General features: G+C 43.5%; 3 protein-coding genes across 5 annotated transcripts; 2 read left to right on the plus strand and 1 right to left on the minus strand.

Moving 5' to 3' along the window:
• Positions 1-502: 502 nt before the first annotated feature.
• acaa1 (acetyl-CoA acyltransferase 1) lies at positions 503-8,764 on the plus strand. The gene is made up of 12 exons (XM_030411371.1): positions 503-788; positions 1,764-1,857; positions 2,396-2,453; positions 2,548-2,627; positions 2,709-2,751; positions 2,873-2,971; positions 4,433-4,513; positions 5,763-5,953; positions 6,026-6,205; positions 6,557-6,612; positions 7,252-7,397; positions 7,482-8,764. Exons 1-12 carry the CDS (start codon positions 624-626, stop codon positions 7,555-7,557), a joined length of 1,269 nt encoding a protein of 422 aa, XP_030267231.1. The 5' UTR covers positions 503-623; the 3' UTR covers positions 7,558-8,764.
• esf1 (ESF1 nucleolar pre-rRNA processing protein) lies at positions 8,494-16,262 on the minus strand. 3 transcript variants are annotated; one of them, XM_030407462.1, is made up of 14 exons: positions 16,170-16,262; positions 14,675-15,111; positions 14,149-14,480; positions 13,947-14,060; positions 13,432-13,541; positions 13,069-13,221; positions 12,841-12,955; positions 12,331-12,520; positions 12,047-12,238; positions 11,109-11,236; positions 10,835-10,925; positions 9,642-9,733; positions 9,401-9,556; positions 8,494-9,266 (listed from the first exon to the last, which is right to left on the minus strand). In XM_030407462.1, exons 2-14 carry the CDS (start codon positions 15,087-15,089, stop codon positions 8,934-8,936), a joined length of 2,421 nt encoding a protein of 806 aa, XP_030263322.1. In that variant the 5' UTR covers positions 15,090-15,111; positions 16,170-16,262; the 3' UTR covers positions 8,494-8,933. The 3 variants fall into 3 exon arrangements, with proteins under 3 accessions (XP_030263322.1, XP_030263148.1, XP_030263241.1); XM_030407288.1 differs by having other exon boundaries at positions 14,149-14,481; positions 14,670-15,111; XM_030407381.1 differs by lacking the exon at positions 16,170-16,262 and adding an exon at positions 16,092-16,140 and having other exon boundaries at positions 14,149-14,481; positions 14,670-15,111.
• A 409-nt stretch (positions 16,263-16,671) lies between these two features.
• Positions 16,672-21,161, plus strand: ndufaf5 (NADH:ubiquinone oxidoreductase complex assembly factor 5). The gene is made up of 11 exons (XM_030411517.1): positions 16,672-17,068; positions 17,511-17,551; positions 17,646-17,709; positions 17,813-17,860; positions 18,456-18,559; positions 18,858-18,897; positions 19,107-19,304; positions 19,554-19,614; positions 19,754-19,837; positions 20,374-20,456; positions 20,933-21,161. Exons 1-11 carry the CDS (start codon positions 16,808-16,810, stop codon positions 21,017-21,019), a joined length of 1,071 nt encoding a protein of 356 aa, XP_030267377.1. The 5' UTR covers positions 16,672-16,807; the 3' UTR covers positions 21,020-21,161.
• The last annotated feature ends 682 nt before the right edge of the window (positions 21,162-21,843 follow it).

The following is a 21,843-nucleotide window of genomic DNA, read 5'->3' on the forward strand; positions in this document are numbered from 1 at the left end:
TCTTTATCTATCTCACACTTGGTCTGTTTGTTAAATTGTATATATCATAATTACTGTTTGTTTATTGTTTATTGTCTTAAATGTATGCACCTTCCCCACAAAGACAAATTCCTCGTTGGTGTAAAATCCTTTTTGTCAATAAATCTGTTTCTGATTCTGATAAACCCTGCTTTCACTATCCTTTAAGTAATTAATCTCTTATCATAGATGTTTTTAAATGAAGGAAGCAAATTAACTAAAGCTATCAAATAAATCAAGACAAGCAGGGCCGGCCTGAGGCATAAGCGAACTACGCAACTCAATCGAGAAAAACGTTTTTTATTCTTTTTTAAAATATTCAATAAATTAAACAAGTGATATAAATGAATGAATGAATAAATCAAGACAAGATTATTCTGATTTCATGATCAATATTCCTGCCGAGGGGGTCCCAGATCAAATTCTTTTGGTGAGGACAGAACAGCACAGAGGAGACTCGTTCGGAATCTGTGTAGTTTGTCCCTCCGCGCTTTCCGTCCTGACGGAGAACAACACGGAAGTGAACACATCGCTGTCAGTCCAGAGTTCGAGTTACCTGACGGGCTGAATCTGGACGTGTAACCTCGCAGAGTTTCATCGACACAATGCACAGATTAAAAGTCATCTCGGGACACTTGTCTCCGGCCTACAGGCGGGACCTGGGACGGGCCGAGTGCGGAGCGGCGGCCCGGAGCAGCAGCCCGGAGGACGTGGTGGTGGTCCATGGACGGAGGACCGCGGTCGGGAAAGCCAAGAGGGGAGCGTTTAAGGTGAGACACCTGAGCAGAGACACCTGGGCTGACAGAGAGCTCTCTATTTACATTAATGTCGTGATATTCCTATAATCTGTCACCTCTAACCTGTCAGACTCATAAGAGGGAAACAGATTCAGTTACAAGTTACTTTCCAGCAGTAATGGAGTACCCAGGAGATTTTAACATTTGTTTTATTCAAGTCAAAGTTGGAATACCACAGTATTGAAATATGGAACCACAGTGTACTGAAAGTACCCAAAGTTAAAGGATTCATCGTCCAGAATCCCATTAATGTTAATTATATTAGCCTAATATATCATATTTGATGTGTTCATCTGCAGCTCTTTTTTCTTTTTTAAACTTTAAATATACAAATGTCAGTCATGTATGAGCACCTCAGCATTATATATAAGTAGAGTACATTTCTAAATTTCCCCTCAGAATTTACATCTTACATCTTAACGGTATTTATCAGAAACTTTTGTGCTACAGACAGCTAATAAATAATAGGATCAATAAAGTGTCTGTCGGTCTGTATTTAGTGTCTTTTCCACCGCTGCTTTCTTTTGAATACAAAAAAACACACGATCATCTGAAAATACACTCTTATATAAAATATGGAGGGTTCCCAACCTTTTCACTTTATGATAACATCAGTGTGACGTGTTTCAGATGTCCAGACATTTGACTTTTCACCTGGTTTCATTTGAATAACCATTGGAGTTCAGAAGAAATCAGATTATCCAATATTTTACACAAATATCAAAGACTCAACAGGTGTTTGTGTCAGAGCGTAGTTTTATCTTCCTCCCTCTCCTGGTGACCCCTCAGAGTTCGCTCCTCTCAGGATGATGCCACAGTACGGCCAATCTAACAGTGTTTAACTTTAACCTGACTGCAGCACTGGAGTGTTTAACATGGATGTGCGTTGGTGTTTGTAGTGACTGTGTGATGCCGTGGTGATGAGTTTAACCCTCCACCTGCCTGCAGGACACCACACCTGACGAGCTGCTGAGCGCCGTGATGACAGCTGTGCTCACAGATGTTGGACTGCCAGCCGACAAGCTGGGAGACGTCTGTGTGGGTGAGACTACACTTTCATTTCTTCTTCCGCTTCATCACATTAATGCAATAACAAACACATTAAAGGAGCAGTCTGTAGTTTTGTTGAAGAAACGCTAATGAGAAGAGTAAGATCTTCATCAGCTGATTTTGTTCTGTCAAAACTGAACAAACAAACTGACCTTAAAGAAACAACACAGTTTATACTGTTTTACTTTGTTTATATGTGGCAGACCCTGCCACCTTTCTAGCTTCAAACAGAGTGCTGGGACCTGATTTTCCTCTGAGAGCAGCTGTTTTATTCACTGATTGAGAAATATTTGTATTTTTACCTTGTTAATATTGTAAATATTAGAATTCTCTGTTTCTAATCCAAATTGACACACTGCCCCTTACGATAAACTCTATTAGCAGCCATAGTTTATTATTTTTTACCTAAAAATCAGAAACAAGAATGACAACTGGACACAAAACTCGTTCACGTTTTTTAAATATCTCTATAATCGCTGTACTGTGCACAGATGTTCTGTGTGTACTGAGCCGCGTGTTGCTGTCTGCAGGTAACGTGCTGCAGCCTGGTGCCGGAGCTCTGTTGGCCCGGGTGGCCCACTTCCTCAGGTCAGTCCGATCAGACCGATCACTCACTCTGTCATCCTCCATCAGTCACTCAGTCTGTCTCACTTCATGTCTCACTGCTCCGTCTTCCTCTCAGTGGGTTTCCAGAGACGGTCCCCGTCTACACGGTGAACAGACAGTGCTCCTCTGGACTGCAGGCGCTGTTCAACATCGCAGGTAGAATCTGGACTTATCTCTTTATAACCTGAAGAAGGTAAAAGACCCACACTGACCCTGTTATTAACCCCGGCTGTGCAGGAGCCATCCGGAGCAGATCCATCGACCTGGGCCTCGCATGTGGGTGAGTGTATGAGTCTGTAACTGTGAATAAAGACAAGTAAAATTACATCTGGTTAATTCAGGAGTGGAGAATAAAACTGATGAAACATGAGAAAAACAAAGTGTGTGTGTGTGTGTGTCAGTGTGGAGAGCATGTCTCTGCGTTCAGTAGGTAATCCAGGAGATTTGAGCTCCAGGCTGATGGACAACGACAAGGCCAGAGACTGCATCATCCCGATGGGGTGAGAGACAGGGTCCAGTTTGTTCTGTAGGCCAGTCAGTCTGGACTGAAGGTTCTGATCCTACATTAAATACAGTACCAACAAAAACTTATTTATCAACATCCCAAAAATAATTACTTTCAGCTCAGAAATTAAACTTCTGTAATTCACTTTATCCCTAAACTTGCTTTAAGCCTCAAGTTTGATAATCAATCTCAAAATGATTTTGTTGTAATCACAGATGTAGATGTATTTTTACAGGTGTAACATTTCTTATTATAATCATGTAATATCCCCCAAAAATTCTGTAATCTCAAAACTGTTTCGTCTAATCTCTAAATACATTTTGGAGCTCCTTGTTTCTGTTTTTTATAATCACAATTAAATGGTTGGCTGATATTGGCCGATCGATATCGGCGTATTCTGAGTAACATTTGTTTTTTTGTTTTTTTTATACTATTTTAATCTCAAATTGGGAAATTCTTTTTTCCACTCACATTACACACAGGTGCGCACACACAAACACACATGCAGTGTAGAGGAGATGAGCAAAGGTGCTGCCACACATGCCACGGCGCCCAACGAGCAGTGTTAGGGGACGGTGCCTTGCTCAAGGGCACCTCAGCAATGCCCAGGATGTGAACCGGCACTCTCCAACTGTCGGTCCACATCCTTCATTTTGGTCTGGGTGGGACTTGAACCGGCCTTCAAGTCCCCAAGCCAAGTCCCTACGGACAGAGCTATTGCCGCCCCAAATTATATTATTGAATATTTATATTCAGCTGTAAAATATCTTGCTTTCACTATTTATCTTTGTGTTTGATAACAACATTTAAGGGATCAATGCAAAAATATGGGTGTATCAGCCAATATATCCATATCTGAAGTTTTTGATAACCTCCAGGATCAGCACCGATACAGAGCCTCCAAATGACGATTAGCTCACATTTTCTAATACAGCTCGAAAAATAATTCATACAAACCAAAAACATCCAAGTTATTCCCCCAAAGATCTGTCAGCACAAATAGAGAAATGATTTTATTTTGGAATTTTAAGATTAAATAGCTGTGAAGTTTCAAATTATTTGTTGTAATCATGATTTTTTAAAGTGCTAAACACAAAATTCACCACCCTGGAATTTGTTATAATCCCATAATTGAGTCACTATATTGTTTTAATAAAAATTCTCAAACTGTCGTGTTCTAGCCAAATATTCCATTAGATGCCACCAAAATCTGTCTCGTCGCGAATATTATCTTAAGAGCACATTTTGTTAAAACTCCTCTCCCAAAAAAACTTTATGAATCCCAAAACTTCTGCTGTTAACGTCTGTGATAAATCCAAAACTTCTATGTTGTTTTCTTCAGACCCAGTTAGACAATCAGAATCAGAACCGCTTCACTGGGCCTTCTTGCAGCAGTGTGGTTGTGATTGGAGCCTTCAGACAGCAGTGAGTTCACGTACGTGTGTTTGTTTGACAGCATCACCTCGGAGAACGTCGCGGAGAGATTCGGAGTCTCCAGAGAGAAACAGGACGCCTTCGCTCTCAGTTCTCAGCTGAAGTGAGTCCAGTTCTAAGATTTGTTTGTCTGGACGCAGAAAGAAATGTAAATGTTTATTACACCTGTTTCATATGTTTTCATAATTTAACAGGAAGAAAAAACACATTTTCTTAAAACTCCTTCATGATGTCAGACGTTTTTAGTAACAAATGTGCTGACATTCAAACATTTACTAATTAATCCATCATTTATCTTGAATAACATTTTCTTCTAGTTCCGATCCAAACAGTTTTCCTTCCTGTGTTTATTACTTGAGAACTGGTGGAAAAAAAAGTTTTGCATAATCATTAAAAAAAATTTGTGAAACTTCTTCTTACTTTTTTTTTTTTTTTCATGTGTGAGAAAAAGAGTGGATGAAAACAATTCAGGAAAAAAAGTCTGTGTGTGAAATATGTTTGTAGTGGATTTCTTTTTTCCAGGAGAAAAATAGTTTTTCATGCGTGAAACAAAGATTTTGTTTTGTTTTTCATGTGTGAAACTGAGTTTTGGCAGTAAAAAAAATACAAAAGCACTTTAAAAAATGACCCTTCCCCCTCACTTTTTTTCACTCAGCCTAACACCTTTTGAGCAAAAAAAAAAAATTCATGATGAAACAAAAAAAATTCTATTTTTTTTCCCAACTGTTCATACTGAGCAAAAAAAGGTTTTGCAGGAGAAAAAAATATTGCAGCCAGTGATTATTTTCTGAAGAAAATAAATCCACTCCAAATATTTTCCATCCATTAAAAAAAGATTTTCTCTGGCCAAAGCCTTATTTTTGATTTAAAAAAAAAACTCTTTACCTCTTAAATGATTTTTATCTGTTTATTTATCTGTGAAAAGATTTTTTTTTTTTTACTTTGGAGAATTCTTTTTTCACATTTGGGAAAAAGTAAAGTAAAGAAAAATTCACATGATAAAACAAATCAAAAAAAATGTTGTCTTGAAAAAGTTAGTTTTTTTCATCTGCGAAACACATGAACATTTTTTAACCCTCCTGAGAAAATTCCCACCTCATTTCACACACGAAAAAAAAAAAAAATCTTTTTCAGGAGGAACAACAAAAGTGATGTTTTTTATAGGTGAAAGTGTCTAGAAACACTTTTTCAGTCCAAAATATGTTATTTCTGTCGAGCTTGCTACGATGAATCAGACTTTACTTCGCTGTAACCGTCTGCTGTGTCGACGCGAACATTTCTCAGACTGACAACAGTTTTTAAATGCGTCTGTTGTCTGAAACATGTTGAGCGTCCTGCTTCTGTCCCCACAGAGCCGCCCGGGCGCAGAACTCGGGTCTGTTCGAGCAGGAGATCGTTCCCGTCAACACGAAGATCGTAGACGACGACGGAAAGGAGCGCCAGGTGACGGTCGCTAAGGACGACGGGATCAGAGCGGGAACAACTCTGGCGGGACTCGCTAAACTGCGGCCGGCCTTCAAACCTGACGGCAGCACCACAGCAGGTGAGTCCTCAGCTGTGCCCGGCCAGTGACCCGATCAGTCTCAGCAGGCACTAATCGGTCCTTCTGTCTCAGGTAACTCCAGCCAGGTGAGCGACGGAGCGGCGGCCGTGCTGATTGGCCGCAGGTCTGCGGTGGAGGCTCTGGGGCTGCCGGTCCTGGGGGTCCTGAGGGCCAGTGCGGTGGTGGGGGTCCCTCCTGATGTTATGGGCATTGGACCAGCGTTCGCCATCCCTGCAGCTCTGCAGCAGGCTGGTACGATGTTAGAGGCGGTGGTCATGCTTTTAAAGGAGCAGTCTGTAGATGTGATGAAGAAAAAGATCCTCACTGGCACAAATCTGCTTTATTTTCCTCTGAGAGAAGCTCGTTTATTCACTGATGGAGAAAAGTTTGTGTTATTACCTCATTAATGTTGTAAATGTTAAAAATCAGTTTGAATTTCTTCTACAAAACTACACTGTGCTCTTTTATTGTTAAATGAAAATCGAAGGTCGGCCTCAGCTGTACACAGGGTTACATGTTAGCATGTTAGCATGCTAACTGTGTGTAGCCTGTAAGTCACGTTGTTGTATTACAAGTTGGATATAAAACTGTTTCCTCTCTCAGGACTGACTGTGGATGATATTGACGTGTTTGAGATCAACGAGGCCTTCGCCAGTCAGGTGAGTTCAGACTGAAAGTATCATCATCATCATCATGGTCAGCTGAGGACACTGGTTGGTTTCATACAGCAGTGTAGTGTCTTAAAACAGTGTGAGAGAAGTTTTATTGGTATGAAACCAGCAGAGTTGCATATTTTCAGTATTTACAGATTGTGACAAAAATAAAACCAGTTTTAAAACGTGCTACTTCGGCTCTGAGGTGACGTCTCCTCCAAAACACTATCTGATTGGTAATGTGTCACAATTAAAAGCCTATCAACACTGAATAATCTGAATCTACAGAGTAACTTGTAACTAAAAGTAATGCTGAGAGTATAAAGTAGCAGAAAATGGAAATACTCAAGTACTAAAAATCTACTTTGTATCTGTGTTCATCAAGCTGCTCCCACGTCTTTGAACAGCTTCTTCTTTCAAAGTAACATCAGTGATATTTATCTACAAATTATTTTACTCTATATTACAGAGAAGAGAACCATAGAAAGGTTCTGTTCGGTACCACACTGGTTCAAATGTCACTGACAAACATGAGAACAGGCTGATTTTCTGACACCATGTAAATTTGGCTGTTTGCTTCAAATAGAAATGTTTTTTTTCCTCCTGTTCTGTGACTGGCTGCACTGACCCTCTGCTGCTGCTCAGGCCGTGTACTGTGTGGAGAAGTTGGGCATCCCGCTGGAGAAGGTGAATCCTAACGGAGGAGCCATCGCTCTGGGTCACCCTCTGGGCTGCACCGGAGCTCGACAGGTGGTGACGCTGCTCAACGAGCTCAGACGCAGAGGGAAGAGGTTCGTCTCGGCTGCCGCACACACTCATGGTTTGTTGGCGCCGACGCGACTCACTGTTCCTCTCTTGTGTCTTCCTGGCTGCAGGGCGTACGGCGTCGTGTCCATGTGCATTGGCACCGGGATGGGAGCCGCTGCTGTGTTTGAATACCCCGGACCGTAGCAGCAGAACCCTAATCAGAACCCCGTCACGGTGATTAAAGCCCCTTTCAGACAAGACGGATAATCTGCCTTCTTAAAACCTTGTTACACTTAATAAACCTCTCAGGGGGGATTTGTGATTTGTGCTGGTAATCACACAGACAAGATCGTGATGTTTGTGCAGCGCAGCGACCAATAAGAGAACAGAGCTGACACTCTGAATATGACCAGAACTCTGCTAACCACAGAACACGTGGTAGGAATTTGTTCTGCACCTTCCACTGAACATCTAAACTAATGCTGTGTGACACGAGCAGCGTTACAGGTTCCAGAGAGATTTAATCAGCCTTTACATGAAACTCCCACTCAACTAACGCTGCTGCTCTTTAGAAGATATTGATCAGGTGATTAAGTGCCTTTGATTCGTCCTACTTTAATCGTCCCGAGCCTCGCTGTTACTCTCGCTGACGTCTACATGACAGGAGGATGTATTCTGTGCAGGGTGGAGAATACTGACCCTGTGACTGCGTTCTCTACAAGTTGTCGTCAAGGTAAAAAACAACAACTTTACAGTCGTGCTGTATCGTAGAAGGCTGGAGTGAACGATCACCGAGTCTCTTCACTCTGATTCTTTTGCTACATTAATCAGGAGTTCATGTCTAAAGATCCTGGAGGTGTTTGTGAATGATGTTCTGCTCTGTCCAAGTCATTCTGCCTGACATTTAGAGACTACAGTTCCAACACTGAACATTTCACTTCACATTGCCGTCAGACGCACTAAATTCTGTCAACAACGTCCGTATTCCTCCACAGAACAGCAGCCGTGACTGCAGCGCCTCGTTTCACGCCACTCATCAGTTGTTTGGCACTTTAGATTGCCGTCAGACGGACTCTGAAGGTCCGACCCAAACATTTTCAAAATATAACAGAACACAACAAAGTAATGGGACTGTCCGGATGTTTTTATGCCTCAATCTGAGTCTTTTAATTTTGTATATCTGTTATTAAATATCTTCACCTTACTTCTTTTTACAAGACATTTGATTCAAAAACTTAATGTCAAAGCTGTGAAGTGCACAGAAGATCAGAATCACTCGTATGTACCACAGAAGAAGAACTCTGCTCGTGTATGAGGTCCAATGTAACGACTGTAGCATCTTGTAAATTGAGCTGTGAATTAATGTCTTTACTGATTTTCTATGTGTAGAAATAAAAACATTTCAACATGATCTGTGGCAGCAGGATTCAGTTTTTACAAAAAATGTTCTTCACTCCTCGTCCGTCTGGATTCTTTCATGTACAAACGCATCAAACAGAAACCCAGCGGTCCAGAACCTGCGTCACCAGGACCGACCCGGCAGACGAAGAGACTCAGTCCATCACTTTCTGTCTTCACACCTACTTGAGCTTCTGTTTCTTCCGAGCCTGAAACTGCTCCGTTTTGCTTTTTATCGACTTGATGAGCAGCGACAGATTCGGGTCCATCGATTTCTTCGAGGCGGTCTCGACCGTCGGAGCGTCTGAGTCATTTTCACGTTTCGTTCCTGCCGCTTCCTGTTTACCAGCAGCGGTGCCCTCCGCCCGCCGCTGCTCCTCCTCCCCTCGGCGGCGCTGCTTCTCTGTCAGGATGCTCTGCGTGGCCTTCGTCTTCTTGTAGCTGGGGTGGGACGGGTCCAGGTTGAACAGGTGGGAGGTGAACATGGCCTGGAAACGAGGGTCTTTGACGTCGACCTGGACACACAGACAGCAGAGAGGTCGACACATTAAATCATTAAGGAGATGTCAGGATTTATTTCACTCTGAATCCCTTCAGTATTTATAGGTTCATGTTTGCAGAAATGGTTTCCGTCATGACTCAAACTGACCTGGAAGTCGTCGCCCTCCAGCGGCTCCTCGCCCTTCTTCAGCAGCTTCTTCCTCTTCTTCTTGCTCAGGTTCTGCTGCTCCACGATTTTGTCGTAGTTGAAGTGTTTCTGTTTGGCGTCTTCTCCGTCGTCCTCCATCAGCAGCGCCATCTCCGCCTGCGAACACAAACACACGCTGAGCATGAAGCTGCTCTCTGATCTGATGTTTGGTGGTTTATACGTGTCGGGATTCGACTCGGACCTTTTGTTTCTCCAGCTCCTCTTCCTCCTCAGCTGTCCGCTCCTCCTCCTCCTCCTGCGTCGTCTTCTTCTTCTTCTGTTTCTTCTTCATGTCTGCAGACACATCAGACAACATTAACACTGAACTGCCAACACACACGTCTTTTGCTTTAACACTATAATTATGAAGTCAAATCTGTTTCTGCTTCAAGTAACAATATAAATACAGAAATACAAGATTGACATGTTTAGATTAGTGTGACAAAACAACTACAATAAGTTATTTAACAGACGGAATCTAATCATATTTAATTAATACTTCTTTGTAAATGTACTTCATCAATAACAGATACAGGATAATAACTGAACTATACGCTTCAAAACTACAATAATACAGAAGTAGAATCTGAATTTAAGGTTCAGATGAGAAAATATTTCCCTCAATAATAATCCAACATCTTTTTAACCACTTTCAAAGTAACTTAAGATTCCCTGGAGCCCGGCCGATACATCGGTTCTGATATCACGGACCGATATTGTTGTTGACATCAGAAGAATACGGTGCAGAAACTGATGCCTGGGCTGATTTAAAGTGATTTCAAGTGAAGATCATTCAAAAAAAATATGTTCATAAGTTTTTTTTGCTCCCTTATTGCGGCTCCTGTCCTAAAGCTGTGTTCAGATCGGCCTGTGAAAAATACAGTATAGCAATCAATCAATCAACAAATATCTACCAGTCAGCCTTTATTGGCCGTCACAGATGTGTTGTTTCCAGTGAAGTTGACTGTTTCAGTGTTCAGCGCACTGATATGAAGTTTATTGTTAATATTTAAAACATCCAGCCTCTGTTGAATTGACAAACACATTTGAGAGATGGTTGCAAAAAAGTGTTTCTGTCTGAGAATATCTGCTGATAGATCGATATTTGAATGTCTTCCTCCCTGATATTAGTGTTGGTGTCCGCCTCAAAACTCCAGCTTCAGTCGGGCTTTATTGGCCAGCTGTTGATATTGACTCTGAATCAGGATCATTTAATTCTTGCTAAATTCAAAGTTGCAGGAAAACAAAGATGGTGATGGGATCTTTTCATCAGTGATTGTGTCAAGTTCTGCCTCAACGTGACAGTTTCATAATAAAACAGGTGATAAACAACACACAGCTGCCCTCTGGACCCGACTGTGATTGACTGATTGATGATCAGACAGTATTGATCACCTGTAGCAGCGAGCTCCTCGGCGAAGAACGGGTCACTGAGATCGACGTCTGAAGGAAGATCTTCTTCGCTGAGCTCCTCTTCTTCTTCTCCCTGATACAAGACAACAAATACAACTGATTGATGAAACCTCACAGCTTGAGGAAACTTAATAAATGTGTTTAATGAGTCGTGTGTGACTGATTGTGCTGAATGATGCAGGACTCAGATTGAGAACATGGGAACATCTCGCTGCATTCACCTGTGTGTACCTCCTGACTGTGTCGCTGTTCTCACCTGATTTCTTTGAGACTTCTTCTGCTTCTTTCGCTCTTTCTTCCTCTCCAGGAAGTCCTCCCAGGGCGTCAGCTGATCCTTCCCCTCCAACTTCTTCTTCACCAGCTGCTCCGTCGTCTCCTTCAGTCCTGCACGCACAGTTATTAAACTCTTGTCCACATATTTTCCAATATCAATGTTTTTCTTTGCATTTTGGTATTTGTATCTGGGAAAAAATGAGCGTGCACCTGACAACAACAACAACAATGGCGGACAGTGTTTGGTGAGCGCTGCTGAGCTCTAAACAGGCCTGAAAGGTGTTCAACGAACAAAGGTGAAGAATAAAGTTGTCAAACAACTACAAATAGATTAAATCAATAATAGGCTGCTGCTGTAAAATCCACTCATGACACAAGCTGAGTACGTTCACCTCTGGAATGATCACTGTAGACTTTATCACAACCTGCTGGCCCGACATGCTTATTTGGAGAATCAGTAGTAGATGTTTTGTGAAGTGAAATGTAGAATATCCACATCACGACTTGAAGATCGGAGTATTTTAACGCAACAGCTTGATTTTTAAGCTGCTGTCTTTTTGAAGGTTTGACAAGTTCAAATAATATTCAGCAATAAAAATAAAAAGATTCCACAGTTCAGGTAAAACACCAGCTGTAAGTGATTCAACAAGAAACAAGAAAAGATTGAGATTCAATGTTCAGTGTCTCAAATCTGTCCAGAGTGAACCATCTTCGCAAAAAAATGAAAAGATCTCTGATGAGGAAAATAAACCAACATCAGCTGTTCAGACTGTTTGTGGTGGAAATGAGGTCACTTGTGTTAAAATCAGAAAGGTGTGAAGCACACCTGACCTGAGTGAGAGCAGCTCTACAACCTTCAACATGCCTTTGATAGAACAACTTCCCACTCAGACAGCTGCAGGTGAAAAGGTGTGGTCGTACCTGGCACCCAGGAGATCTCCATCTCCATGGCTTTGTCTTCCTGCAGCTTCTTCTCTTTCTCCTGGATCCCTTTCAGCAGCTCTCTGTATTTTAAGATCTGCTCCTCACTTTTCTTCTTCTTCTGCTTCTTCTTGTCGTCCTCGCTCTGAGGTTTCTTCTGCAGCTCCACGACGGGCTCGTCTGTCTGCGAAGCTACAACACCAACAAGACGTCACAACTCCTGAGTGCTGTTCATCCCACCACAGAATCAAAACAGCGAGGCTGCGTCAACACTTCTGTCTCACCTCCGGCTGTGACACCATCGTCGTCATTCTCTTCCTCTCCAAACTCAAACCCTCCTTCCTCGTCGTCCTCTTCTTCGCTGGAGGAGGCCAGATAGGCGTTGAAGTCCATGTGCAGCAGCTCATTCTTGTTGAAATTCCTGTTCAGGGCGGTCACGCGCTCGTGGTCGGTCTCATCCCACGTCAGCTGCACCTGATTGGTTAAAGACACACACACACACATCAGTCCTGCTGCTTGTTCTCTACAAACATCATCTTGAAGTTGTGTCCTGCTGTCATATTTAAACCACAACTTTACACCCGAGTCTGTCACAGCTGCCATTAACCATTTCATTCCAGTTGCCGTCACTGACACTCTAACTAAATGTAACTTAGAATCTGCGTCGGAAGAAGTAAATTTACTTATAATTAGTCAGAAGAAGAAATGCCACAATTCCACTGCAGTAAAACTCCACCATGACCTCCTCAGTGGACGTAATGAAGGATTTCTCTGGACGGCGTCAGTATCTGTACCTTTGAGGTTGTTGTGGCAGACGAGGTGAACAGTTTGGGTGTGTAGGCTGAGAGGTTTACGTCCGTCGCCACGTCTTTGGGCTCCTCGTCAAACTTCTCATCATCAGGAATAAACCTGGTAACAGAGACATGAAGTGAAAAAGAGAATCGACAGTAGTTTAAATGAGACCAGTTTCATTTAAAAAGTTAAACTTGTATTCTCCGGTGCGCTCGTGTGTGAAATCCTACCGCAGGTCCAGGACGGAGCAGCTGCTCTCGTACTCGTAGCCGTCACACTCCTCGTAGATTTTGGCAGCCGTGTTGACCGAGTCACACTCGACTACGGCGTAGAAATACTTCAGACGCTTGAACTGGTAGTCGCGCATCTTCTCTCTGTAAACCCTGAGAACACACACACACACACACACACACACACACACACACACACACACACACACAACGTCAGATCCAGAGGAAGAACACATACTATCAATGATCGGTGAGCATGAAGTAGTTTAAAATGTATTTCAGGTGTTTATACTTGGTAACATTAAAGTGTGTGTGTGTGTGTGTGTGTGTGTGTGTGTGTGTGTGTTTGTGTGCGTGTCTTACTTCTCCTCCTCGGTGTCGTCCTCCGAGTCGTCGGGCAGAGCTCTCAGCTCCAGCGGTCCCTGCGTCTGCTCTGCCGTTATCCTCTCCTTCCCAAACTCTGATGGATAGATCTGGACAATACCCAGCATGCACTGCTGTCAATCTCACTTACACACAACATCCACCTGTCCCCGAGTGCTGTGGTGTAATGTAATAAAATGTGATGTATTTATGTGACTGACTACAACATTTGAGGCACTTTCTTCTTTGATTACACCACATTTATCTGACAGCTTTAGTTACAAGTAACTTTAGAATGAAGATTTTTGCACATCATATAAAAGGTTTTAAAACATGATTTTCTTTGTTATAAATTAAACTACAGTTTATACAAGTACAACTGAAATGATTGGGAAATCAATCAATTAATTTTGAAGCAACTTTTATGTGGAAAATTTTGATGGTTCAAGATTTGTTGCTTTTTTTCCCCAAACATTTTGAATCATTCAAATGTTTGTAGTAATTTAGATCTTTACTTTGACAGACAGCACAGCTCCTCCATTAGGTGTGAATGAGTTCAGCAGAGCCAGCAGGTCTTTGGCTTTCATCCGGTCCCAGTCCATGTTGCAGACGGCCAGTCGGGCAGTAACCTGACAAACATCCACAAACCACAAACTCAGTGAGAGCTCAAATGTTTCCTGGTCAGGTGAGCAGAGACCAGACGTCACGTCGCCTCACCTCGTCGCTGCGTGGAGCGTCTTTGCACAGCTCTCCCCAGTCGTGTTCAATCTCCTCTTCCTCCTTCCTCAAGATGGCATCCACGTCGTCATCATCGTCTTCATCCGAGCTGCTCTCGATGTTTCCCTTCCCTCGGGCCAGATCCGGCCCGCTGTCACTGTCCTCCTCAGAATCCAGACCAGACTCCTCTTCATCTGATCCGCTCGCCTCGTCACTCTCCTCGTCTCCATCATCCTCCTCCTCATCATCCTCCTCACTGCCATCTGTGACACTGTCTCCCAGATCAACACCATCTTCCTCTGCAGAATGCTGCTCCTCCTCATCATCCTCATCTGAAGAAAATCAGGTTACAGGGTTACAGTCGCATGTTTCTGCAGTGACAGAAATCTCAGAAACAAAAACCTGATTTAATACATTCAAGTTCAAAATGAAACAATGCAACACATCAGATTTGACTTCCACAGACTCTGCAAAAGCACAAATTCAAACACAAACAGAAACATGAGAATCAGAAACATGTGCTCACCCTCTTCAAACACTCGGACCCCTCGCTCCGGCTGCTCTGCTTTAGCATTAGCATCTCTGCTCTGCACTGGTTTTTCCTTCTTCACCGCTCCGTCAGCCTTCACCAGCTTCTCCTTCACTTTCTTCTTCTTCTTGCCCTCCGCCACCTTCTTGCTCTTCACGTCATCCTCATCCTCTTCGTCCTCGGAGTCGGAGATGTTGTAGAAGCGCTTCAGGTCCTCTGTGGAGGTGTGGTTGATGGGACGTCCTCGCTTGTCCACCGTGTACTTCACCTTGAAGCGCTTGTCGTGAAACATGGACTGGAACCGCTTGTCGATCTTGACTTTGCGCTCTCTCTCTGGCATTTCCCAGAACCTGGGGTCCTTCTGCACCCGCAGGAAGCGCTCATCGCCGTCCTTGTTCTTCTTGGACGACATGTTGGCAAACTTCACTTGTCACCTGACAGAAAAAACAGGAAACATTATTAGGTAACATGGACAGCGACCATTAAGCTTCTTTCTTATATCATTAATGTGCAACTTTCTTTTATAGGTCGTGAGACAATGTTTAAACAGCAACACATGATCTTTTCTCATGCTATCAAATGCTGCAGCACCTGTATTCACCCTCTGGTTTAGTGCTTCTCTTTAAAGGCCAGTCTGCTCTGATTGGTCAGCTCTCACAGGACTGAGCAGGCATGTTTGGAAGCAGCTCAGCTCTCCTGTGGTCATGCTGGGTTGTGATTACGGGCTGTGACTGTATAGTTGTGACATCACAGACTTAAGGAAGTCCTAACAGCTAATGTTAGTTCAAAGGCAAAATTCAAAACACATATCACACTTCCATAGTATATATAGTAGAGTATAGTATTTATATCGCACCCAGGACTGGTTTCCCTCATGTGGGACCTTTAAATGATCTGATCCTGGTTTCCAGCCTCTGGTGGACTTTCTAACATGCTTTACTGATGTTTGGTTAAATCTGCACCAATCAGTGTTTATTTATTATCAGTGGATAAACTGACTGTACTTTGTAATGTGATACTACTTACTGTCTCGTTTCTACTCTTGTTATAACCGTAGGCTCTTATATTTACACTTTAAAACCTGAATAATCACTTGATGAAGACGCAGATCAGTGAACAACACTGAAAACACTGGATGTAGTTTAACGTTACTGCAGCTACAAACAGTTAGCTGCTCAGCTACTGGAACTGATAGCATCGCATTTAATGACCGGCAGAAGTTCGGGTTTAACTGGGGATGTAACTTTGTCTCAGCTCAGGTGTCTGGACTGTTGTCTTGTTAAACTCGTGTTGTGTCAGTGGTTCGTTAAAGTTCGGTTCAGCTCAGCAGAGCCGCGCTGTAAACAAAATGTCCGGACAGTGAAGACGGTTAGTAACGGCGGGAAAACCCGGAACAACAAACAGCAACACAAACCTGAGCAAGAACCTGTGAGAAGGTATAAAAACAGGTTTAAAAGACTGTTTAACGGTGATAATAATCAACAGTCTTTACCTGAACCGCTCGGATGCTCTGCCACACGTGTTTTCCCAGCATGCAACTCTTCCGTGACCCCGCGCTTCTCCCGCCCCTTTCTCAGTACGGCAAGCGAAGTGGGACTAACGAGGCAAAACGCGCATCAAGGCCACAGGAAACTCCCAAAACACTTTCTAACTAACATAACGTCTAAAATATGACTTTAATATGACTCCAAACTATTATCGCACATGTTACTTTAGTTCACACTGTTAACAGTTACTCAAAAATATTTTTTCGATGCATTTTAGATCTTACTTCTCTTATTTTGTAATTTGATTGATGATCAATAATAGATCACACCAAAACATCTGATCTTACAAACTGCTGTACCTACCTACTTTGACTGCAATTGCTTTAAAATTGAATTAAATTAAAAGACAGTGGATCGAGTAATTATAACAGAAGTTGGTGGAAAAATAGTTTTAATGTTTGAGTCCAGTTCCATAGTTTCCACTGAACCAATCAGAATCCAGTTCCGTGTTTTCCCCCCTGCTGTCCTCGGAGGTCATCGCTGTGGAGGACAGGAAGCATGTCGGGTTCTGTTGTCATGTGTGAAGAGGTTCTGCTTTAATTCACAGCTGATTCTTTGACTTTGGACCCGACGCAGCAGCACCATGAGCACCGGAGTGAGCCGGACCGTCCTGCACAGGCTGCGGGCCGCCGCTCCCGCTCCGGCCGCCTCGTCAGGTACCTGGAGCCGGCTCCCGTCCTCCTGCTGCAGACTCCCGGCCGGGCCGAGGTGTGAGGCCCGCAGAGGGCTGTCGGTATCGGGCAGGGGCACCATGAACGTGTTCAACAGGGAGATGAAGAAGAGGCAGAAGAACTGGGCCGCTTCACTGCAGGACGGACACCAGTACGACTACCTGAGGGACGAGGTAGGAGCCCACAGACACTGTGACGTCACCAAGTACAATTACACAAGAATGAGTACACATCTGAGGTACCGGTACTGAGGTCCTGGTACTGAGGTTCTGGTACTGGACTGGAGTGTTTTCATGCTGTCTTCTGTCACAGCACATCTCAGAGGGAGATAAAGTACTTTTAACTTCACTACATTTATTACAGACCGATCGATATATTGATTGATCGATGTTATTGGTTGATATTGGCAAATCATAGATACAGTTTATATCGGCCCATATGTTGTTTTATGTTTATATATATTTATAACAGGAGGATTAACAGATGAGAGTAAAAAGACACAGTAAAATAAAATGTTAAAACATGAGAGTGGGTAAAATATAAAATTGATCCTTAGAAGAAGAAGTGATCATGTCAACAGAAACAGTGCAGTAAGATCAGCTTGTTGTGTTGCAGGTGGGCAGTCGGGTGGCAGATCGGGTCTATGACATCACGAGGTGAGTTTATGACATCACAGCTTGTTTCTTTTTCACGTTTTTTTGTTGTTTGTCTTCTCTTTCTTATCGTCGCTCCCTCTTCTCGTCCTCTCAGGACGTTTCCTCTCGCTCTGGACATCGGTGCTGGAAAGAGTCACATCGCAGAGCATTTAAACAAGGTACAGTGAACACCTGGATCTGTCTGATGACCTCACTGATCCAGGTAAACACTGCAGCACTGACTCTGACTTTGTCCCGTCTGTGTGTCTGTCGCTGTTTCAGGATGTGGTGGAGCGTTTGTTCCTCACAGACGTCTCAGAGAAAACTCTGGTGAGTGTCGTTACATTATTACCTGCTCGTTATCTTTTCATACAGTCAGACTCATTGTTTGTTAATAGATACATTAATCCTTACAGTCACTTCTTAGGGACTGATGACACAATATGAATTAAAGGAACAGTTCACGCAAAAAATGTAAATCCAGTCCTCCCTGATGATATGAAGTCAAGTCAGGAGGAGGAGAGGAGGACTCTATGGATTCACTCAGAAATCCTAAATAAAAACACTCTCCTCACATGAGCAGAACCTGCCTTAGAAACATCACGTTTTTAAGTTCTCTTCAGTACCACAGTGATCCAGTGACAGTCGTCTGAACATCCACAGGTTCACTGCTAACAGGAAGTGCTAACAGATAATTCGGCAAAGATTTAATCGAGTTCGAGTGTTAATTTCTTTCATTTTATTTGGTTGTTTCTCCATTTTAAATCACGTCTCCAGCTGCTTCAGTTGTTTTACTGTGAAGCTGGCGTTCTGTCAGCATGGAGGAGGAGACGAGGACTGGATCTTCATCTTTAGGTGAACTGTTCCTTTATGAATGTTGGCACATGATGCTGATTAACACTCGTTTCACGGCTCTCGTCTCCAGAAACAGAGCAGACAGAGCGAGATCCCGACTCACTGCGTTCTAGCTGACGAGGAGTTTCTGCCGTTTAAAGAAAACACCTTCGACCTGGTGGTGAGCAGCTTGAGGTGAAACAGTTTTTAAATATTATATTTTCTTTGTGCTGGTTCAGGTTTTCTCCACATGTTAGGAGGATCTGAGGGAGAATTTAACTGTAAACTTTGAATCTACGAGAACACAGACGTTGGTGTTTGTCTCACCTTCCTTTTTGTATTCTGTGAGCATGTTTTGACTTTATTTGGTGTATAAAACACCAGAAGTGTTGCCTCCACAGACTCACACTTGAGGAAACAGAGGAGGCCAGCTGTGTCGTTCACATGTTTAATGTTTGTGTGTTCACTCTCACTTCCTGTTCTCCTCCTTCAGTCTGCACTGGATCAACGATCTGCCCGGAGCTCTCAGACAGGTGAGCATCCACCTCGTGATGATCTCCCAGCAGAGGTCGCAGTTCAGTCAGGAAACGATTTTCCATAGTTTAGTTTTCTACTTGTGGTGAAAGGAAGTCCATGTGAGCCTCTTCTTCACGTTAACCCCTCCTCCAACTCCAACTCCTCCTCCTCCTCCTCCTCCTCCTCCTCCTCCTCCTCCTCCTCCTCCTCCTCCTCCTCCGCTCAGATCCACCAGGTGCTGAAGCCGGACGGGGTGTTCATCGGGGCGATGGTTGGCGGGGAGACGCTGTACGAGCTGCGCTGCTCCCTCCAGCTGGCCGAGACGGAGAGGGAGGGAGGATTCTCCCCCCACGTCTCCCCCTACACGGCCGTCACCGACCTGGGCAACCTGCTGGGCCAGGCCGGCTTCAGCATGCTCACTGTGGTGAGGAACAGAACCACCGTCAGAACCACACAGAGTCCACCATCCATCAGAACTCCCTCTAACCTGAATTATAGATACAAGAGAAAACTATGAAATAAAAGAAACTGTTAACGATGTGTTCATCCCAGGCAAAATTGGCAGTAATGAATGTACGCAACGTAACACATTTACAGTTAAACATTCAGGAGAATAAGAAGAAATGTGAACACACTGAGACTGAATCCAAACCGTCTCTTGTGTCTCTGTCAGGACATCGATGACGTTCAGGTTCACTATCCAGGAATCACTGAAGTCATGACGGACTTACAAGGTATCGACTGTAATTCACCTCCAACATCCAACCGGCCTTAAAATAGATAAATCTGAGATGTGCAGCTGCTGAACCTTTAAACTTTACAGGTATTTTACTTTTGCTCTTGTTGTTTTGATCTGACGATCATGTGTTTCAGGTATGGGTGAGAGTAACTGTGCGTGGAACAGAAGGTCGCTGCTGCACAGAGACACCATGTTAGCAGCAGCAGCGATCTATAAAGGTGAGAGAGCCACCAGAACACCTGAGAAACACTCAGATAACTGACCTCAGATCTGCCAACACACAGTTTCCTCCTCATGTCGGTGCAGCAGACTTCTTCCTGACACTTCTGCTTTCTGTTTTTCCACTGTTTCCTTTATTTAAACCTGACCTGGTGCCTTTTACTCACCATGATCCACACTGACACACCACACCAGCTTTATATAGACACTTTTCTGTTGGCGTTGGCACTCTACATGTTTTAACTTCCTCTCTCTGAGGCTGCAGTGCTGCACACAGGTACAGGTCAGAAGGAGGTGACAGTGAGGGTGGTTTTCTTCAGAGTGACCACAAACATGTGGAGGAACGTTGTGTTGCTGGTGAAGAAGCTCGACGGTTTCTCTGCAGGATCACATGTCAGCTTTAATGATGGTCATTTGTACTCGTCAGCTCACTGTGGCTGAAAATAAAACCCTGACAGTTTAAACTTCTCCTGAACTGTTCCTTTAACTGCAGCTGAACGGAGCTGCTTCACTTCATCATGTGTTTGTGTTTCAGAGATGTACGGTAACGAGGACGGGTCCGTCCCTGCCACCTTCGAGATCCTCTACATGATTGGCTGGAAGCCTCATGAGTCACAGGTGAGACGACACCTGGGGTCAGGTACACCTGGGGTCAGGTACAACTGTGTGTCTGCACAGAGACGGATATAAGAGCACACTGTCTTTGCCTCAGATTGATTCACCTGTGCGTACACCTGATTCTGTTTCATCTCAGCCACCACGTTCATCCATCAGTACACGTGATCGTTACATTGTGATGTCATAACGTGTCAGCAGGCTGTTCTGACACTCACCTTCACCCACTCTGTCCTTATATTCACATAACTGATGAATATTGATAACAAATCTGAGTAAAGACCAACAGTCACCCCCACAGTATTGTTTTAATATTCATACAGAGGTTGAAGCGTTGATGTTCTGAACCTCCCAGAGTTCAACAGTGTCTCAAACATCAGGGCAGGATTCTGATGATTGTGCATGTTGCTTCTGTTTTATTTATTCCACACTAAATGTTTTTTTGATTTTAAATGTTTCTGTGTTTTTGTCCCCGTCAGGCCAAACCAGCGAAGCGAGGCTCAGCTACAGCGTCGTTCGGGGATTTATCACAGATCGGCCAGCCGACCAGCACTAAAAAGACATAGAAGCATCCGAGCCGTAAACAGCTGACGTGCTGCAGATTGTAAATAAGATGTTTTATTTAAAGCGCTGTGTTTTGAAGCAGAGTTAAAAGAAGAACATGTGTTGTGATGATTTTCTCTGGAATAAAGTTGAGCAATGACAGAAGTCATCGTGGTGTTTCCTCTTACAGGAAGTTTGACGCCAACGGCCGTCCAGAATTAAAAATAACAGTTGAGTCACAGTCCAGCTGAGAGACTCACTGCAGGGCGCCATCAGAACCAGACCGACCCGCACTGCTGTCCACCCTGTGGACTCAACAACAGACACAATACAAACTACATATTAACTATCTGAACACCTGTCACAGTGATTTGACAGCTTCAATAAATAAATAAACAGTTAAACTAACAGTGAATTCACCAACAGAGTCCCAGTTTCAGGCTCAGTGAGTGAATCTGACCTGCAGTGTGAAGCAGCCTGATGAACATCAGAGATCTCTTCATCAACAGCCACAGAGCGCTGAGATGACGGATAAAAAGCTGCAGTGGAGCAGCTGAGACTGAATCCAGTACATGCAGAGATTGTACAAAGTGTTAAAGGAACAGTTCAACCAAAAGTGCTGATTAGAAAGTCAGGTGAAGTGTGGTAGTCCACAGAACAGTTCTGGAGCTTCACAGTCAAACAGTTGCAGCGTTCTGCTAAACAACTGAAGCAGCTGAGACTTTATTTAAACAGAGTCAAAGAAAACATTAAAAAGTCTCCGTGCAGCTGAAGAGACGTCATTTACACCCTTTTAAAGCATGAAATCTTCACTGTAGCTGCTGAGCTAAATGCTAACAAGTGCAAC

This window comes from Sparus aurata, chromosome 1, assembly GCF_900880675.1.
Source record: "Sparus aurata chromosome 1, fSpaAur1.1, whole genome shotgun sequence".
Classification (NCBI taxonomy): Eukaryota; Metazoa; Chordata; class Actinopteri; order Spariformes; family Sparidae; genus Sparus; species Sparus aurata.